Genomic DNA, 17,379 nt, shown 5'->3' on the forward strand with positions numbered 1-17,379 from the left:
TAATTGTGCGACGTTGATAACTACGGATTCTAGCCTATCTTATGCTCTCTTTTGATTAGGTTTTGGATCAAAAATGTGTAAAAGTATTCCCGAAAACTGACTTATTATGCTTGTTTGTAGGGTTTGATCAAAATGAGGCTAGAAAGACATAACAAACTCATAAAGGAGTTAAAATTGCACAAGTTCAAAGCTGAGACAAAAGTGCTGACAGCGAAGAAAAAGGGCGGCCGCGGAAGGTCCACCACTAAGGCGATCACAATTACACGGTCCGCAAAATCAAGATTCAGAGAAGATGTTTTAGGATGCAACAGAGACCGCTGACCGCGATGAAATAGCGCAGCAGCGGAATACTTCACGTAGCCACAATACAAATTCCTCTAAGGGTGAAATAAAGATGCAGGGTCCTAGAAATTTGAGCTCAAATGAAGAGCGCGATCCGCGAACATTTTACGTGGCCGCGGTTAAAGACAATGCTAAGGCGGTCTCATTTACGCTCCCAGCAAAGTAAAGCCCAGCCACAGTCCAAAATGGAAGAAATGTGGTCTGCTCTTGCTTTTGTGTGGCCGCAGAAGTCCAAGCGCTGAGGCACTCAGTATTGCGTTGACAGCGGAACCTCCGTAGGGGTATTTTTGTCCAGTAATTTTAGCTGTGTATAAATAGATATTTTTCAGATTATTAGGTCATCTTTTGTACGAAGGAGCTCGTGAACAGCCGTATTTCACTACTTTGAGTTATTTTAAAACAGCTTTAGCTATTAATCTTAGATATTATTATTGTAATTAACTTTTATGGCATATATTTCATCTTCATCTTTTGATTTCTACCTTTATTATGAGTAGCTAAACCCATTAGCTAGGATTGTGACCCAACTCTAGTGTGGGTATTTAATGGGTTCTATTTTAGGGCTTAATTGTTTATGGGTTAGGGATATTTAGCTTGATTTATACTTTAATTATAGAATTGGTGGTTGCAAACACTGATTCATGCCTTTATGACTTAGACGCTTCTTGAGAAAGAGGGACTAAGTCTAGAAAAATTAGGTTAACAAGGAATTGGGGTGAACTCAAAAGATTGATAGCCCCAATTAAAGGGCTAACCTAGAGATAGTAATATCCGACTTGAGCCAATTTTACTTTTTTTATTTGAACACCCAATTGGGCTTGAGAAAGCCAATTAGGGCAAAGTCACTCAAACTACTGAGAGGTGTAAAGTGAGTAATTTTATGTAAAGGTTATATCATGACCCCAATTATAACAAGCTTGTCCTAAATTTTAGATCTCATTAGATACTCACCTAGGTGTAAGTCACTTCCCTGGTGCTTTTAATCACTTGAGAAAACTTTACAAAAATATTGTACTTATATTATTCCCAGCAATCATTAGCATTAAAAGTAGAGTAGTATCAAATCCAAAAATGGTTAGAACTGTAATTAAAAGCAGCACGCATAGCTAGATTAGAGAGAAACCCAACTTCCAACTAATATTAAATCCATGTGGAAATCGATCCCGACCCTTCAGTTAAAAGCTACATCGACCACTCCTTGCCATTATATAGTGGTGTAGGGTTAGAGCCGATCACTTGTTGGCACTGTTGCCGGGGAATTAAACGGTTTTGGCTATCTATCTGATTAGTTACGTGTCTTGTTTTTCTTTCCTTCTGTTTTACTAACTTGTGTGAGTTAAACAATTTAGGTACAAAATGGCAAATAATGATCTTATCGGAAATGTGCTCTTGGGAAAGGAGGTAGATGATAATGGTAAAGATGAGGTGCCTTTAGTACCTCAAGCTCAAAGGAGAGGCCGCCTGGCCAATGAAAATATTCCAGACGCTCCCCCAGCTCCTCCAGGAGTAGCTCCTCGGGTGCTTCCTAATGAAGGGTACGCTAGTGCAATTGTCCCACCTTGGATCCGGGCGGTCAATTTCCAGATTACAAATGCCATGCTGACCTTATTTAGAGAAAAGAGGGTACTTCACTGGTGCTCCCCATCAGAATGCATATAAACATCTAAAGGGCTTTGTGGATACCTGCTGGGGAAGCAAATAAACAAATGTGTCGGAGGATGCATTGAGACTGAGATTGTTCCCTTTTTCACTTAGAGGGAAAGCTTTGGACTGGCTCGAAAGACTCCCCAACCATTCCAATCACTACGTGAGATTAGTTGGCCGACAAGTTTATAGCTAAGTTTTTCTCACCAGGACATATGGCTACATTAAGGGATGGGATCTTAGCATTTAAACAGGAACCAAATGAACCCCTTCATGAAATCTAGGATAGATATAGAACTATGGTCAAGGAATGCCCCAACAATGATATGACTAAATCAATGATCCAACATACATTTTATCGGGGTATAAACACGACCAATCAATGTATGGTAAACCAGCTAGCACGAGGTAATTTTATGAAGCTACCTTATGCTGAGGTATGTGAGATTCTTGATGAGATGGCTGACACTTCCTCAGCCTGGCAGAGTCGGGAAAATGTTCCTCAGGGGGGCCCTCATGTCATAAACCTTTAAAAAGAACTTCAAGACCACGGACAAGCTATAGCTGAGTTGACAACAACCATGAACCTATTAGCCAAAGCACAACTTCAGTAGATTCAAAGAGGTTTTGTATGCCAACAACTATCAAGGACAATGAGGTAATGCTCCAAATCAACAATGGAGATCGCATGGGACTAATCAGAATTGAGGTAACCAAGGCCAAGAAAATTGGAACAACAACAACAACAACTCCAACAATTGGGGGAACAACAACCAGAATTGGGGTAACAACAACAATTGTGGTGGCAACAACAACCAAGGAGGTTGGAATAATGTTAATCAAGGTAATCGGGGACCGGGTTTTCAAAGGCCTCCAATGTTTCAACAACCAAAAAATCCCACCTCCATTTCCGTCCCAAGGTCCTAGCTCGTCCAACAATGATATGGGGTGGATTGAGTCAATGTTTGAGCAAATGATGAAGAAGAACGCTGACTTCGATGCCCAATTTCCATCCCATAATAATTCTATTCGCAATCTAAAGGTCCAACTTGGTCAGATTTCACAAGCTTTGAACACTCACCCTAAGAGGGCGCTACCTAGTGACACGGTAGTAAACCTGAAGGGTGGGAACAATACCGTCCATGCAATGGCGGTGATCACAAGGAGCGGTAGAGGTGGTGAAGCAAGTACCTCCAAGCAAAAAGAAGTTGTGAGTGATGATGTTGAAGTGCAAAGTGAAGATGATCCTATAGTTGTTGAGCAAGTGAGTGAAGAGAAGTTGGATTGTGAGGTGATAATTGATATTCAAGACAATGAGGAGGAGACTCAAAATGACGTGAACCCGTCTAGGGAACACGTGATAGACATGCCGGAAACGGTAATGCCTAAAGCCAAAGCTCATTTGCCAAGGACTCCTCCACCTTACCCTTAAAGACTTGCAAAGCAGAATAATGAAAACCAGTTCAAGAGGTTTATTGAGATGATGAAAAGTTTGTCGATCAATGTGTCCTTGGTGGAAGCTCTTGAGCAAATGCCAGGATATGCCAAGTTTATAAAAGACTTGGTAACTAAAAAATGATCTAAGGATTGTGAGACCATCAAAATGACTCATCAAGTGAGTGCTATTGTTCACTCGATGGCCCTAAAGCTTGAAGATCTCGTTGCATTTACTATTCCAAGTACCATTGGGAGTGCAGATTCTGTTAAGGCCTTGTGTGATTTGGGAGCGAGTATAAATTTGATGTCGTACTCTGTCTCCAAAACTTTAAGTATTGGTCAACTAAGAGCTACTTCAATGAGATTGGAAATGGCCGATAGAACAATGAAGATGTCGCTTGGTATTATTAATGATGTTCTTGTCCGTGTTGACAAGTATATTTTACCTGCGGATTTTGTGATTCTCGACTACGAAGTCGACTATGAGGTGTTGATAATATTCGGAAGGTCTTTCTTCGCAATGGGGAAGGTATTGGTTGATATGGAAGCAGGGGAGCTCACCTTCAGTGTGGGTGATGAAAAAGTTGTCTTACATGCATAGAAATCAATGAAGCAGCCAAATAGTACTGAGGTTTGTTCTTTTGCGGATCAGGTGATGGAGGTGATAGGTGATGACACGAGTGCCATGATCAATGTGGAGGATCCTTTGGAAGCTGTATTATTGAACCATGATGTGACCGATGATGAAATCCTTTAGAGTATGTCAATGCCTTGCAAGGAATGGGTTCTTACTCCTATGAACCCTGTAAACTCTCCTTGGATCTTGAGAACAGAAAGACTCTACCAACAAAGCCTTCAATCGAGGAACCTCCCGTGTTGGAGTTGAAACCTTTGGCTCCACACCTCAGGTATGAATTCTTGGGCCCTTGTTCAACTTTACCTATTATTTTCTTCTTGTCTTACTAACGTGAAGGTAGATGCCACCCTTGAGGTGCTTCAAAGAAGGAAGAGGGCAATTGGATGGACTCTAGCTGATATTCGAGGGATAAGTCCCACCTTTTGCATGCACAAGATTATACTTGAGGATGATGCCAAACCCTCTGTGGAACATCAAAGGAGGTTGAACGAGACTACGCAAGATGTCATCAAGAAGGAGGTTATCAAGTGGCTAGATGTAGGGGTTGTGTACCCCATCTCGGATAGTTCATGGACTTCACCGGTAGAATTTGTGCCAAAAAAGGGGGTGTATGATTGTGGTCACAAATGAGCAAAATGAGTTGATCTCCACTAGGGCTGTCACCAGATGGAGGGTATGCATGGACTACCGGAACCTAAACAAAGTGACCAGCAAAGATCATTTTCCATTGCCCTTTCTTGACCAAATGCTAGATAGACTTGTTGGGCGTTCCTACTATTGATTTTTTGATGGGTACTCAGGCTACAACCAAATTATGATTGCACCAGAGGACCAGGAAAAAAACACATTCACATATCTGTATGGCACCTTAGCATTTTCCCGGATGCCATTTGGTTTGCGTAATGCACCGGCTACCTTGCAGCAGTGTCTGATGGCTATATTTATTAACATGGTAGAGGACTTCTTGGAAGTGTTCATGGATGATTTTAGTGATGTGGGTGACTCTTTTGAAGAATGTTTAGGTAATCTTGACAAAGTGTTGACCCGAAGTGAGGAGACAAATCTAGTGCTTAATTGGGAAAAGTGCCACTTTATGGTCGAGGAGGGCATTTTCCTCGGCCATAAGATCTCAAAGAACGGTATCGAAAGGGACAAAGCGAAGATTGAAGTGATTTCAAAACTCCCTCCTCCTACTTCCATCAAAAGAGTGAGGAACTTTCTTGGGCATGCGGGGTTCTACCGAAGGTTCATCAAGGACTTTTCCAAGGTGGTGAATCCCTTATAAAAATTATTGGAAAATGATGCAAATTTTATGTTTAATGACAAGTGCATGAAAGCTTTTGAGCTTCTCAAGTATAGATTGACTACCACTCCCATCATCACCGCACCCAATTGGAGCTTGCCATTTGAGCTCATGTGTGATGCTAGTGACGTTGCAGTTGAAGCGGTCTTGGGGTAAAGGGTGAACAAGATATTTCATCCAGTGTACTAAGTAAGCAAAACTATGAATGATGCCTTGGTCAATTATACGGTGACGGAGAAAGAGTTGCTAGCAATTGTGTTTGCAATGGAAAAGTTTAGGCCTTATCTCATGGGTGCCAAGTTGATTGTTCACACTGATCACGCGGCACTACGTTACTTGATGACCAAAAAGGATTCTAAAGCTAGATTGATGAGAGGGGTTTTGTTGCTTCAAGAATTTGACCTATAGATTGTTGATCGGAAAGGAAGTGAAAATAAAGTGGTGGACCACTTGTCCTACTTGGAGGAGGAGGGGAGACCCAAAGATGGTCTCGAAATTAATGATGCATTCCCGGATGAACAACTCCTCTTAGTTTCTTTGAATAGTATGCCTAAGTTTGCCGATGTGGCCAATTTTCTTATGACCAGCATTGTTCCAAGTGATCTCTCTTCAAACCAAAGGAAGAAGCTTAAACGGGACAGCTTGGATTATTACTGGGATGAGCCTTATCTTTTCAAGATTTGTAATGATGGTGTAATCTGGAGATGTGTTCCGGAAGAGGAGCAAATGAGTATTCTTGATGCTTGCCATTCCTCACCCTACGGTGGTCATCATAGTGGGGCGAGAACTTCTTTAAAGGTTCTTAGCTATGGTTTTTATTGGCCTACTCTGTATAAAGATGCTGGTGAGCTTGTCAAGAGATGTGATGAGTGTCAGAGAGCTGGTGGAATTTCCAAGAAAGATGAAATTCCTCTCACCATTATTCTTGAGGTTAACATTTTTGACGTGTGGGGCATAAACTTCAAGGGGCCTTTTGTGAGTTTGTGTGGCAACATTTACATTTTGGTGGCCGTTGATTATCTTTCCAAGTAGGTTGAGGTCGTGCCTTTACCCAACAACAAAGCCCAGAGTGTGGTGGCGTTTTCAAGAAAAATATCTTCACACGATTTTGCACTCCTCAGGCAATAATCAGTGATGAGGGTTCTCATTTTTGCAATAGGGCATTTGACACTTTGCTTGCAAAGTATGGGGTCAATCACATGGTATCAACCCCTTATCATCCTCAGGATAGTGGACAATTTGAGGTTTCAAACAGGGAGATAAAGAGCATATTGTCAAAGACTATCAATGCAAATAGGACTGACTGGTCAAGGAAACTGGATGATGCATTGTGGGCCTATAGGACTACTTATAAGACTCCAATTGGTATGTCTCTGTACCGGTTGGTATTTTGGAAAGCGTTCCATCTTCATTGTTGAGTTAGAGCACAAGGCCATGTGGGCGCTGAAGAGGTTAAATCTTGAGTGGGATGTTGCAGCAAATCCCTAGGTAGAGCATCTTAATGAACTAGATGAGTTCTGGTTTCATGCCTATTCCAACTCGTCCTTGTATAAGGACAAGATGAAGTACTTACATGACAAATATGCCCGGAGCAAGGAATTCAAGGAGGGTGACTTGGTTCTCTTATTCAACTCTCGGTTACGACTGTTTCCGGGAAATCTCAAGTCAAAATGGAGTGGCCCTTTTGAAGTGGTACATGTGACTCCATTTGGTGCTCTTGATTTGAAGAATAAAAATGGTGAAGTTTCCAGAGTTAATGGGAACCGAGTCAAACACTACCTGGGAAAATTTGATGACAGCCACGTGGTGTCCTTGATCAATTTCAAATGATGATGGTAACATGTGTTGTTCTGCGACGTTAAATCAGACGCTTCTTGGGAGGCAACCCATGTGTTTTTCATTTTCTTATTTTTCATTTTTCTTCTTAGTGTAGGATTTGTTTAGGACTAACTGGTTGAAAGACTTGTGTAGGAATTTTTGACGTAGTGCAGGACTACTACTGGAAAATTTGGCTAAGTGTGCATTTGGACTGCTGACTGCGCTCAAAATTCCGCGGTCAGTAAAAGCTTTTTCGCGGGGGTGTAATTTGGTAGCGGACACAAACAAAATATGAACTCTCTGAAGTTTGAACCGCGTCCATGGTGGCTTTTTCGCGGTCAACGGGACTGTTCCATGGCCGCGCCCACTTTTTCGCTCTCAGCGGTAATGTTGAACAGGCAGCTCTTCAAATTAGCCAAAAGCATGGACCACGGTGGAATTCCGCGGCCACGCCAGGTAGGTTGGTGTGGGCCCCCACGATTTTATTATAAATAAGAGGGCCCTCCTCCTTTTACCCGTTTTCGCAATTTGAACTGTCAAAAGAAAATTTCTACTGTTCATCATCCCTAATCCGATCCTAATCTGCACAACTCTAATCAAAACTAATTTTCAACACATATCCAACTACTGGTATGCTCAAATCATCATTGTTTTTTAATTTGTACTTTTCTTTTTGTTTTAACTTCTTCCTTTTTCCTTTTAGTTTTAACTAGGGTTAATTAGTAGTTAATTGGATGATGCTAAATTACTTAGGGTTAATTAGTTGATGCCTAGTAGGGATCAGTGGTATTTATGATACCCTTTAATGACAAGAAAAAGTGAAACCCTAAGTTACCTGTTTAATTTTTGAATTTCACGGCCGCAGCTATAATTCCTCGGTGAGCGTTCATGTGAAGCTTAAGTTAAACATGGTCTATTTTCCGCAATCAGCAATGGATATTTCACTGACAGTGACCTGCTTTACGCACCCGCGATTCCTTTTTTGCGAACAGTGGAATTTAAGTTCAGAGAAGTGTCAAATTGGGTCCGCGGCCGCGTTTGTTTTTCTGCGGACAGCGGTGTAGCTTTTGCGGCCGTTCCCAAAATTCTGCTCTGACTAGTGCCTCAGATTCAGAGAATGGGTAGTCCTATTCTCAACATTGCGCAGACAGCGGTTCTTTTTTTGCGGTCTGCAGTTGGCAGTCCGCGGTCGCGCCCTTATTTCGCTATCAGCGGACCTTTGCTTGTGAAACACTATCAACTTTTCTTTGATGATTTTTCTAACACCAATACTAATGATCTTTCACTGATTTTCTCTATAGACAATGGTTCGATCAAGAGGTGCCGGTGATGCACAAAAAAGGATGGTTGAATCCTCCCAAGGCAGGGGAAGAGGAGGACAAGGAAGGACCAAGTTGCCACTAGCGGTCCAGAAATTGATAGGGAAGCTGAGGAAAACAATCAAAGCTGCGGACAGAGACGCATCCCATCTAAGGGGAGTGATTATGTCCCTTCTCGGGAAGCTTTGGAAGGGGACCTAGTGCCAACCTATATTCCCACAGACTTCCAAGGGAGGTTTCAGTTGAAAGATGAGCCTACACCCCCAGCTTCCCCTACTTCTCTTGCTTCTTCTAAGTCATCTGATGGCTTAGAGGAAAGTAGTGAGTCTTAGCATCATCTTCTCTACCTAGACATGCCCCAATTGATATAGTGTTGAGATCTATGACGATGAGAGGGGTGGTGACACCTAGACAGGAGGGTTGGAGAGAACAAGGAACCTGGTGGTATGGCAAGAGATATGTCAGTGAGAAATCCTACCACAAATTTCGGGAATGGTGGCCTCAGAGATCACTCACAAATGAGAGGCATTTCATAGAAAAGGATCTTCTACTCCATAACCCCAATGTGAAGAGGTAATTTGATGAAAGAGTGGGGTGGAAATTCTTCACAAGCAAGCTGTCGGAGGCCAATGAGCAATTAGTCAAAGAGTTCTATGCCAACGTTGCCCACATCAAAGGGGCACTATGTGACCAAGGTGCTGAATCGAAAAATCAGATTTGTTGTCAAGACACTAAATGACTATGCTGGGTTCAATGACGAGGATGAGTCCTTGTATCTGGAGAAAGTGGTGATGGATGAGTTAGCCCGCCCATGGCTGGCATTAGTGATTGCTCTCCCGGGGACTACTCTAGCTTGACTGACACCTAGGGTCCCAATCTACAAGAACACATTGAGCTTTGAGGCGAAGGGTTGGAAAACATTTGTGTGCAGCCGACTAGACCCCACTACTCATGACAGTGATATGCCGGTCTCCCGGGCCATTATAGTGGGGGTCATCATGGCAGGGTACCCGATTAACGTTGGGAATATTATGTCTAGGCTGATCACCAGAGTGTTTAACAAGAATGAGAGCTCCTACACTTTCCCGAACTTCCTCACCATGTACTTGGAGGATCAGGAAGTCAAGGGAAGGGACTTTGATACAAAGGTGAAACCAAAGAGGAAATTCTCCTGGTACATCCTTTAGGGTTCTCACAATCCCAAGTCCAAGGGTAAAGCCTCCACTTCCACTGGCCAGTCTAAAGAGCTAGGGGTGGTAGACACTGGTTCCGAGCCTCCTACTGTCATACCTCATCCTCTCTCCGGACCATCTACTTTAATATCCTATTCGGTACCTTCTTAATCAGCTTACCATCTTACTACACTAAGGGTTAACCAGATTCTGTCCAGCATCAACAACTGGATACAGGCAACTACCTCAAAGTTGCCTGTCCTATCCAGCACAGTGGTAGCCCAATCAGCTCCGGCATAGCCTTAGGTGCCTGCTTCAGTAGAGGAATCACTTAAAGAGCATCTGGACAATCAGAAGAAGCTCCTGGACAACCAGAAGCGGATCATGGCCACTTTGGAAGCTCAGGGAAAAGAAATCAAGGAACTGGACAAACATACAAAGAAAATGAAGAAGACTCAGGCTTCAAAGGACTCGGTAAAGCTTCTAAGGAAGGAGGTGGAAAAGAATGGATCAGCTAGAGACATTCCATTGGACCTACTATTGGAGGACCCAGTTCTAGCAGCTCAGGCAGCACAGGTACCAGAGCAGGAGGCTGATAGAGAGCTTATGAGGAGAGGGCTGATTCCCCAGACAGATGACTTGGAGATAGAGCTGGAGGACCCCGAGGGAGGTGACCCAGTCCAGCCACAGGACCCAGCTAGTGACCCCATGTAGACAGAGGAACCATAGGGAGTTTTCATTACTCTCTAACCTCTCTTTGATTTTATTTTTGTTTTTAGCATTAAGGACAATGCTAGTTTTTATTTTGGAGTGGGGGTGGTCCTATTTTTATTGATACTGGAATGTAATTATGATACTTATTTTTTGTTATTGTTATTTTTCACTTTTGGTATGTATATAACTTTAACATTTATTTTTCACTTCTCGTTATTTTTCAATTTTGGTATGTATATAAAGTTGACTTTTCATGTATATATTCATTCCCTTTTTATTTATATTCGTCTCAATCTCCCATTGTAGATATTTAGTTTACTTTCCGTATTTTATTTTATAACTTCTTTTGCAATTTTCCTTAATAGCATAGCTTTTTATTTTCATTTAGTAGTTTCTTTTTCAATTTGTAGCTTCATACTTTTACAAGTTTTCGTGATCAATCAGCTTTTGGTTTCCTTAATGTCATGGTTCCTTCCAAAGGTAAAATTTATGTGAACCGGGAGGCTCTTCCCAATGATGGATAGCATGACAACCTTCTTAAGGGTTTGAGTCCGTTTTCTTTATGTTTTGTGTTAATAGTAGTAATGAATAAAAGCGTCTCAAGCAAAGCTTCACTTGATCCTAACACATTTACCTTTGACCTTATAGTTAGAAACAAGTTGATTTGAAAAAGAATGGGGCTAGTTTTGACATTTAGACTCTTGTATTGACTAAACAATCATCGAGTGATTTTTCGGGACCACTTGTGTTGCTCAATCTTAGCTAAGGTTGTTGTGGGCCCTCGAATCTATTCTCTTTATCAATCCAATAGCTTGTAAGGTGAGATATTGATTTGCAAGTCCAAGCCCCATGCCAATAAGTCTAGAACTTGCCCTGAATGTTTGTCTAGGCAAAATTCTAAGTGTAGTTCGACTTGAAAAATGATTATAGGCTCTCTTTGATCCAAATTGAAAACTTGAAAGCATCCATAGCCCGCCAAATATGATATCCCTAGTCAACCCTGTTGAGCCATAGCCCTTTTTATTTCAATAACCATGATACAAGTCTTTATCCGTTCTAAAATGACCCTCTCTTGGCACCCTATCTTTACTTAGCACAATTGGCAAAAGCATAAGTTTGGGGGGAGAGAAGAGGAATGCAAAAGTGATAAAAGGTACAAAATGAAAAAAAGGGAAGGCAAAAGAAAAAGAAAGAAAAGACAAAAAGTCAAAAAGAAAGTGAACAATGTAGAAAAAAAAGAGATTCAATAAAAGCAATGATGAAAGGATTGGAATAATTATAAAGGAGAAAAATGATTGTTATGAACAAGAAATAGTGATAATGTGTCTTTCTAACCTCATAAGGAAGAAGAAAATGACTCAAAGAGTCAAGAAAGTGTGAGCCAAAATGAGAAAATGAAGTGTTTAAGGAAAGATGAAACCTTCATAGACTGATATATCCTACCTTGAACCAAAAGCCTTTATTACATTCCCGCAAAAGCCCTATACGATTTTGAGTTGAGTGAGCTTACATTAGTGGTGATTCACATGAGAGGCAAGCTTATGGTACTTAGAGCCGGACTTGTGACCTTCCTTTGAGAGAGATGAGTGTATTTTTTCACAATCCTTGTTCTAAGTGTTATAATATAAAGTGAGGTTTGCTTATGGAGAGTATAGGAGAAAGAGTTTGGGTTCCATAGAGACCTACATAGAAGAGCGAGCTTCCTTGATGAGCTAAGTCAACTCTTGATGCTCTTGTGTAACACTAGAGTCGTGGTGCTAAAAAGGTTGGGTGTTGTTGATAATACATTTGTGTTGAGGGTAATTGTTAATCTCAATTGATGCTTGCTGAAGTCACCTTAGAATAGCTGAAAGTCTTCTTTCTTTTACCTTGTGAAGGTGGGAATTACTTTGTTTGCTTGAGGACCAGCAAAAGCTTAAGTTTAGGGGAGTTGACAACTACGGATTCTAGCCTATCTTATGTTCTCTTTTGCTTAGGTTTTGGATCAAAAATGTGTAAAAGTATTATCGAAAACTGACTTATTGTGCTTGTTTGCAAGGTTTGATCAAAATGAGGCAAGAAAGTCGTAACGAACTCATAAAGGAGTTAAAATTGCACAAGTTTAAAGTTGAGACAAAAGCGTTGACAGCGAAGAAAAAAGGCGGCCGAAGAAGGTCCACCGTTGAGGCGATCACAATTACACAGTCCGCGGAATCAAGATTCAGAGAAGATGTTTTGGGATGCAACAGAGACAGATGACCGCGATGAAATAGCGCGGCAATAGAATACTTCACGCGGCCGCGGTGCAAATTCCTGGAAATTTGAGCTCAAATGAAGAGCGCGGTCTGCGAAAATTTTACGCGGTCGCGGTTGAAGACAATGCTAAGGCGGTCTCATTTATGCTCCCAGCAAAATCAAGCCCAGCCCCAGTCCAAAATGGAAAAAACACTATCCGCACTTGCTTTTGCGTGGTCGCGGAAGTCCAAAAGCTGAGGCGCTCAGTATTGCGCTGACAGTGGAACCTCCATAGGGGTATTTTTATCCAGTAATTTTAGATGTGTATAAATAGATTTTTTACAAATTTTTAGGTCACCTATTGTACGAAGGAGCTCGTGAACAACCGTATTTTACAACTTAGAGTAATTTTTGAACAGTTTTAGCTATTAATCTTAGATTTTATTCTTGTAATTAACTTTTATGCCTTATATTTCATCTTTTATAGCTCATATTTCATCCTCATCTTTATGAGTAGCTAAATCCATTAGCTAGGGTTGTGATCCAACCCTAGTGTGAGTATTTAATGGGTCTTCTATTTTAGGACTTAATTATTTATGGGTTAGTGATATTTAGCTTGATTCATGCTTTAATTATAGAATTGGTGGTTGCAAACACTGATTCATGCCTTTATGACTTAGACTCTTCTTGAAAAAGAGGGACTAAGTCTAGGAAAATTAGGCTAATAAGGAATTGGGGTGCACTCAAGATATTGATAGACCCAATTAAAGGGTTAAACCTAGAGATAGTACTACCCGGCTTGAGCCAATTTTACTTGTATTGTTTGAACACCCAATTGGGCATGAGAAAGTCAATTAGGGCAAAGTAACTCAAATTACCGAGAGGTATAGAGTGAGTAATTTTAGGTAAAGGTTATATCACGACCCAAATTATAACAAGCTTGTCCTAGATTTTAGATCCCATTAGATACTCACTATTACGCCCCGCAATATTATGCTTGATATTACGTCCTGCAGTATTATATTACGATGATGTTACGCCTTGCAGTAGTACATTACGATGATGTTACGCTTCGCAACATTAAATTACGACGATGTTGCACCCTATAGTATTGTATGTTGGATTTGTCGTAAGATAATTGACATCAGTCCAAGGAAAAGATTATTTGGAGATTATAATGATTATGCTATTTCAAGCAAGTGATGAGAAAATTCGTGAAGGTGAGAGGCAAAACAAGTCAAAGAAAATGAATTTTCGTCCAAGATTGGCATGTTGGGATAAAATACGAGCTGAGCGTTAATACCCGATATTTATGGACTAGTACCATTCAGGGTACCATATGACCATGATAGTAGGATGAATAGAGTGTATTAAAAATAAGTAGAATTTTAAGTAATTTCAGACAATTCTTAATTTTGCGGGTAATTGGTTAATTATCGGGTAACGGGACATTACCTAATTACCCAATAAATGGATAAAGATTAAAATTCCCACCCTCACCCCCATGTGGCAGCAAGCCACCTCTTAAGCAAATGGCTCTTAGTCACTTCTTATGAGGTAGCAACTAATACATTAATTGCAATGCACCTCAACCTTAAGACTTTCAAACATAACCATACTGCAATCAGATTCTATTCCATTCCTAACATTTCCAATACCAAGCCATTACCATTAGAGTAAGGATGTTAGAAATGTTCTCCTTGCAACCAATTTCCACAAAAGAAAATCCAACAAGAATATTTAGAATCTTAGCAACGGAGAAATTTTGTGATTCTAAAGAACTACGGTCCAACTTTTTCCAAGAATATCATACGAATTTTTTTCTACTCTAGGTATGTTAAGGATAAGCTCTTCCTTCATTTTGGCATGATCTCGTTATTACACGAGTTGGATAACAAGTCATAAAGAAAAATTCATATCCTGAAATTTACGTATATTTTGCTAGTCTTGCAAAATACGTATATTTTTCTAGTTTTGTAAGTTACGACAATGTCCTATAGTATTGTATGTTGAATTTGTCGTAAGTTAATTAACATCAGTCCAAGGAAAAGATTATTTGGAGATTATAAGAATTATGTTATTTCAAGCAAGTGATAAGCAAATTCGTGAAGGTGAGAGGCGAAGCAAGTCAAAGAAAATGAATTTTCGTCCAAGTTTGGCATGTTGGGATAAAATACGGGCTGAACAATAATACCCGATATTTATGGACTAGTACCATACAAGGTACCATATGACCATGATAGTAGGATGTATAGAGTGTATTAAAAATAAGTAGAATTTTAAGTAATTTGAGATGATTCTTAATTTTGCGGGTAATTGGTTAATTATTGGATAACAAGACATTACATAATTACCCAATAAATGGATAAAGATTAAAATTCTCACCCCCACCGCCACCCCCATGTGGCAGCAAGACACCTCTTAATCAAATGACTCTTAGTCATTTCTTATGAGGTGGCAACTTAATACATTAATTGCAATACACCTCAACCTTAAGACTTTCAAACATAACCATACTGCAATCAGATTTTATTCCATTCCTAACATTTCAAATACCAAGCCATTACCATTAGAGTAAGGACATTAGAAATGTTCTCCTTGCAACAAATTTCTACAAAAGAAATTCCAACGAGAATTTTTAGAATCTTAGCAACGAAAAAATTTTGTGGTTCTAAAGAAGTACGGTGCAACCTTTTCCAAGAATATCATACGAATTTTTTCCTACTCTAGGTATGTTAAGGATAAGCTCTTCCTTCATTTTGGCATGATATTGTTATTACATGAGTTTGATAACAAGTCATAAAAAAAATTCATATCCCGAAATTTACGTATATGTTGCTAGTCTCGCAAATTACGTATATTTTCCTAGTTTTGTAAGTTACAATATTCTTCTTATCGGGACTCCATATTTTATTGAGTATTTCCTTCTTCCATTCAAGAGAGTAGAGAGTTTATATATACAGTATTAAAGTATTTTCATTACCATCGAGCTATAATCGATGGGCAGGCCCCTATTGGGCAACCTCTCATCAGATGGCAAGTTATATACCGAGCCTATTGTGGCCGAGCGCCTATGAACGAGCCTAGTTGGCCGAGATACAGAGCCTAGTATGGCCGAGCGCCTATGAGCAAGCGTACTACGACAGAGCAGTTAAATATATATCGAGTCTTATACTGCCGGACAGCTATTTTACTTACTATATTGAGAGAGTTGAGTCAATATCAGCAGGTAAGCATATCTTCATATTATCTTTGACTTCCAGCTACTAAAGTTATTATATTATCAGTTCAGTTTCAGTTTCAGTATATTGCCTTACATAATCGGTACATTATTTCGTACTGGCGTCCCTTTTTTTGGGGGTGCTGCATTTCATGCGTGCAGGTTCAGACAGATAGATGGGTAGGCCTCCTCATTAATTGATGCCCGAGTTCAGCTTGATCGGTAAGCTCCATGCCTTTCGGAGTTTTCGGGTCTAGAGCCTTATGTACATCTTGTATATATATATATATATATATATATATATATATATATATGTGTGTGTGTGTGTGTGTGTGTGTGTGTGTGTGTGTGTGTGTGTGTGTGTGTGTGTGTGTTAAAGAACGTCGGGGAGCTGTTCAGATCACAATATATCCATCAGTAGAGGCTTGTAGACATATCCTATCAGTTAGTACAATAGGTTAGGCTTGCAAACCTTATATTTGGTTGGTTTGCCAGCTGTAATAATTATGATGGCCTTATCGGCCCAGATTTATATTGACATTTAGTAAGCATTCGCAGTTATCTTACAATGTGGTCCATGGCCGAAGTATGACATCATATGTTCATAGTCCCTTAGTTGCAAGTTGGTACACAAGGATAGGTAAGGCACTGGGTGCCGGTCTCGCCCCCAGGTTCGAGGCGTGACAAAAGTGGTATCAGAGCAGTTCTGTCCTAGGGAGTCTACAAGGCGTGTCTAGTAGAGTCTTGATTATGGGTGTGTTGTGCACCACACTTATAAGCATGAAGCTACAGGGCATTTAGGATAGTCACTATTTCTTCTTACTCTAGATCGTGTGGTAGAGCTCAGTTGTAAGAATACAATTTTATAAACTCGACCTTATTCATAATACGGTGATGCCTACATAAAGATAGGTGGTAAGAGATTGAATGTGACTAAAGAAGAGTTGAGTTAGAAGAACTCGATTTTTCATGATGCTTATGATAAGTAATTGTAAGGCCTTCAGTAGATCATGTGTGGACTAAGACATCTAAGCCTCTCGATAAAGAGTTTTAAGGCAAGAATATTTATCCACCTTTATGGTGAAAGACAATGATAGAGTCAGAAGATAAATACAAGTTTCAAGAAGCAAGATGAAGAAGGGTACGAGGCGCCCAGTTGATGAAGGTTAACAGTATTTACAACTCAGACAAAGGAATATAAGCCTTTTGAGTTACCTTCAATAGTAACGGAGGCATGTACAATTGGCCGCACCAATCTAAGTTATGCTCTATGGGAGCTAACAAATATAGTTTAAGAGAATGACATAATAACGATCCGGCTGGGGTTAGAGTGACCCAAAATGGTGGGTGAATTGTTTGCGTTGGTTAACATTGCCGAAGGATATTGCAAATGTGCTAATAGATCTCCCTATGAGATACCCAGATGGTGCACTCTAAAGTAGTACAGCCAGATATAAGTACTACAAAGATAGGCACTAAAATCCTGGAAGGGATAAATATTACCTTAGTGTGACTCTCGTCCCTAGTAGAGCGAGGATGTTGAGAAACCTAAAGAGCCA

At 40.3% G+C, this 17,379-nt stretch overlaps 1 protein-coding gene across 1 annotated transcript; it reads left to right on the forward strand.

The window, feature by feature from the left end:
- Positions 1 to 3,589: 3,589 nt before the first annotated feature.
- On the forward strand, positions 3,590 to 4,024 carry LOC107771230 (uncharacterized). The gene has a single exon (XM_016590577.2). It carries the CDS (start codon positions 3,590 to 3,592, stop codon positions 4,022 to 4,024), a length of 435 nt encoding a protein of 144 aa, XP_016446063.2.
- The last annotated feature ends 13,355 nt before the right edge of the window (positions 4,025 to 17,379 follow it).

The sequence above is a fragment of the Nicotiana tabacum genome, chromosome 1 (assembly GCF_000715075.1).
Source record: "Nicotiana tabacum cultivar K326 chromosome 1, ASM71507v2, whole genome shotgun sequence".
Classification (NCBI taxonomy): Eukaryota; Viridiplantae; Streptophyta; class Magnoliopsida; order Solanales; family Solanaceae; genus Nicotiana; species Nicotiana tabacum.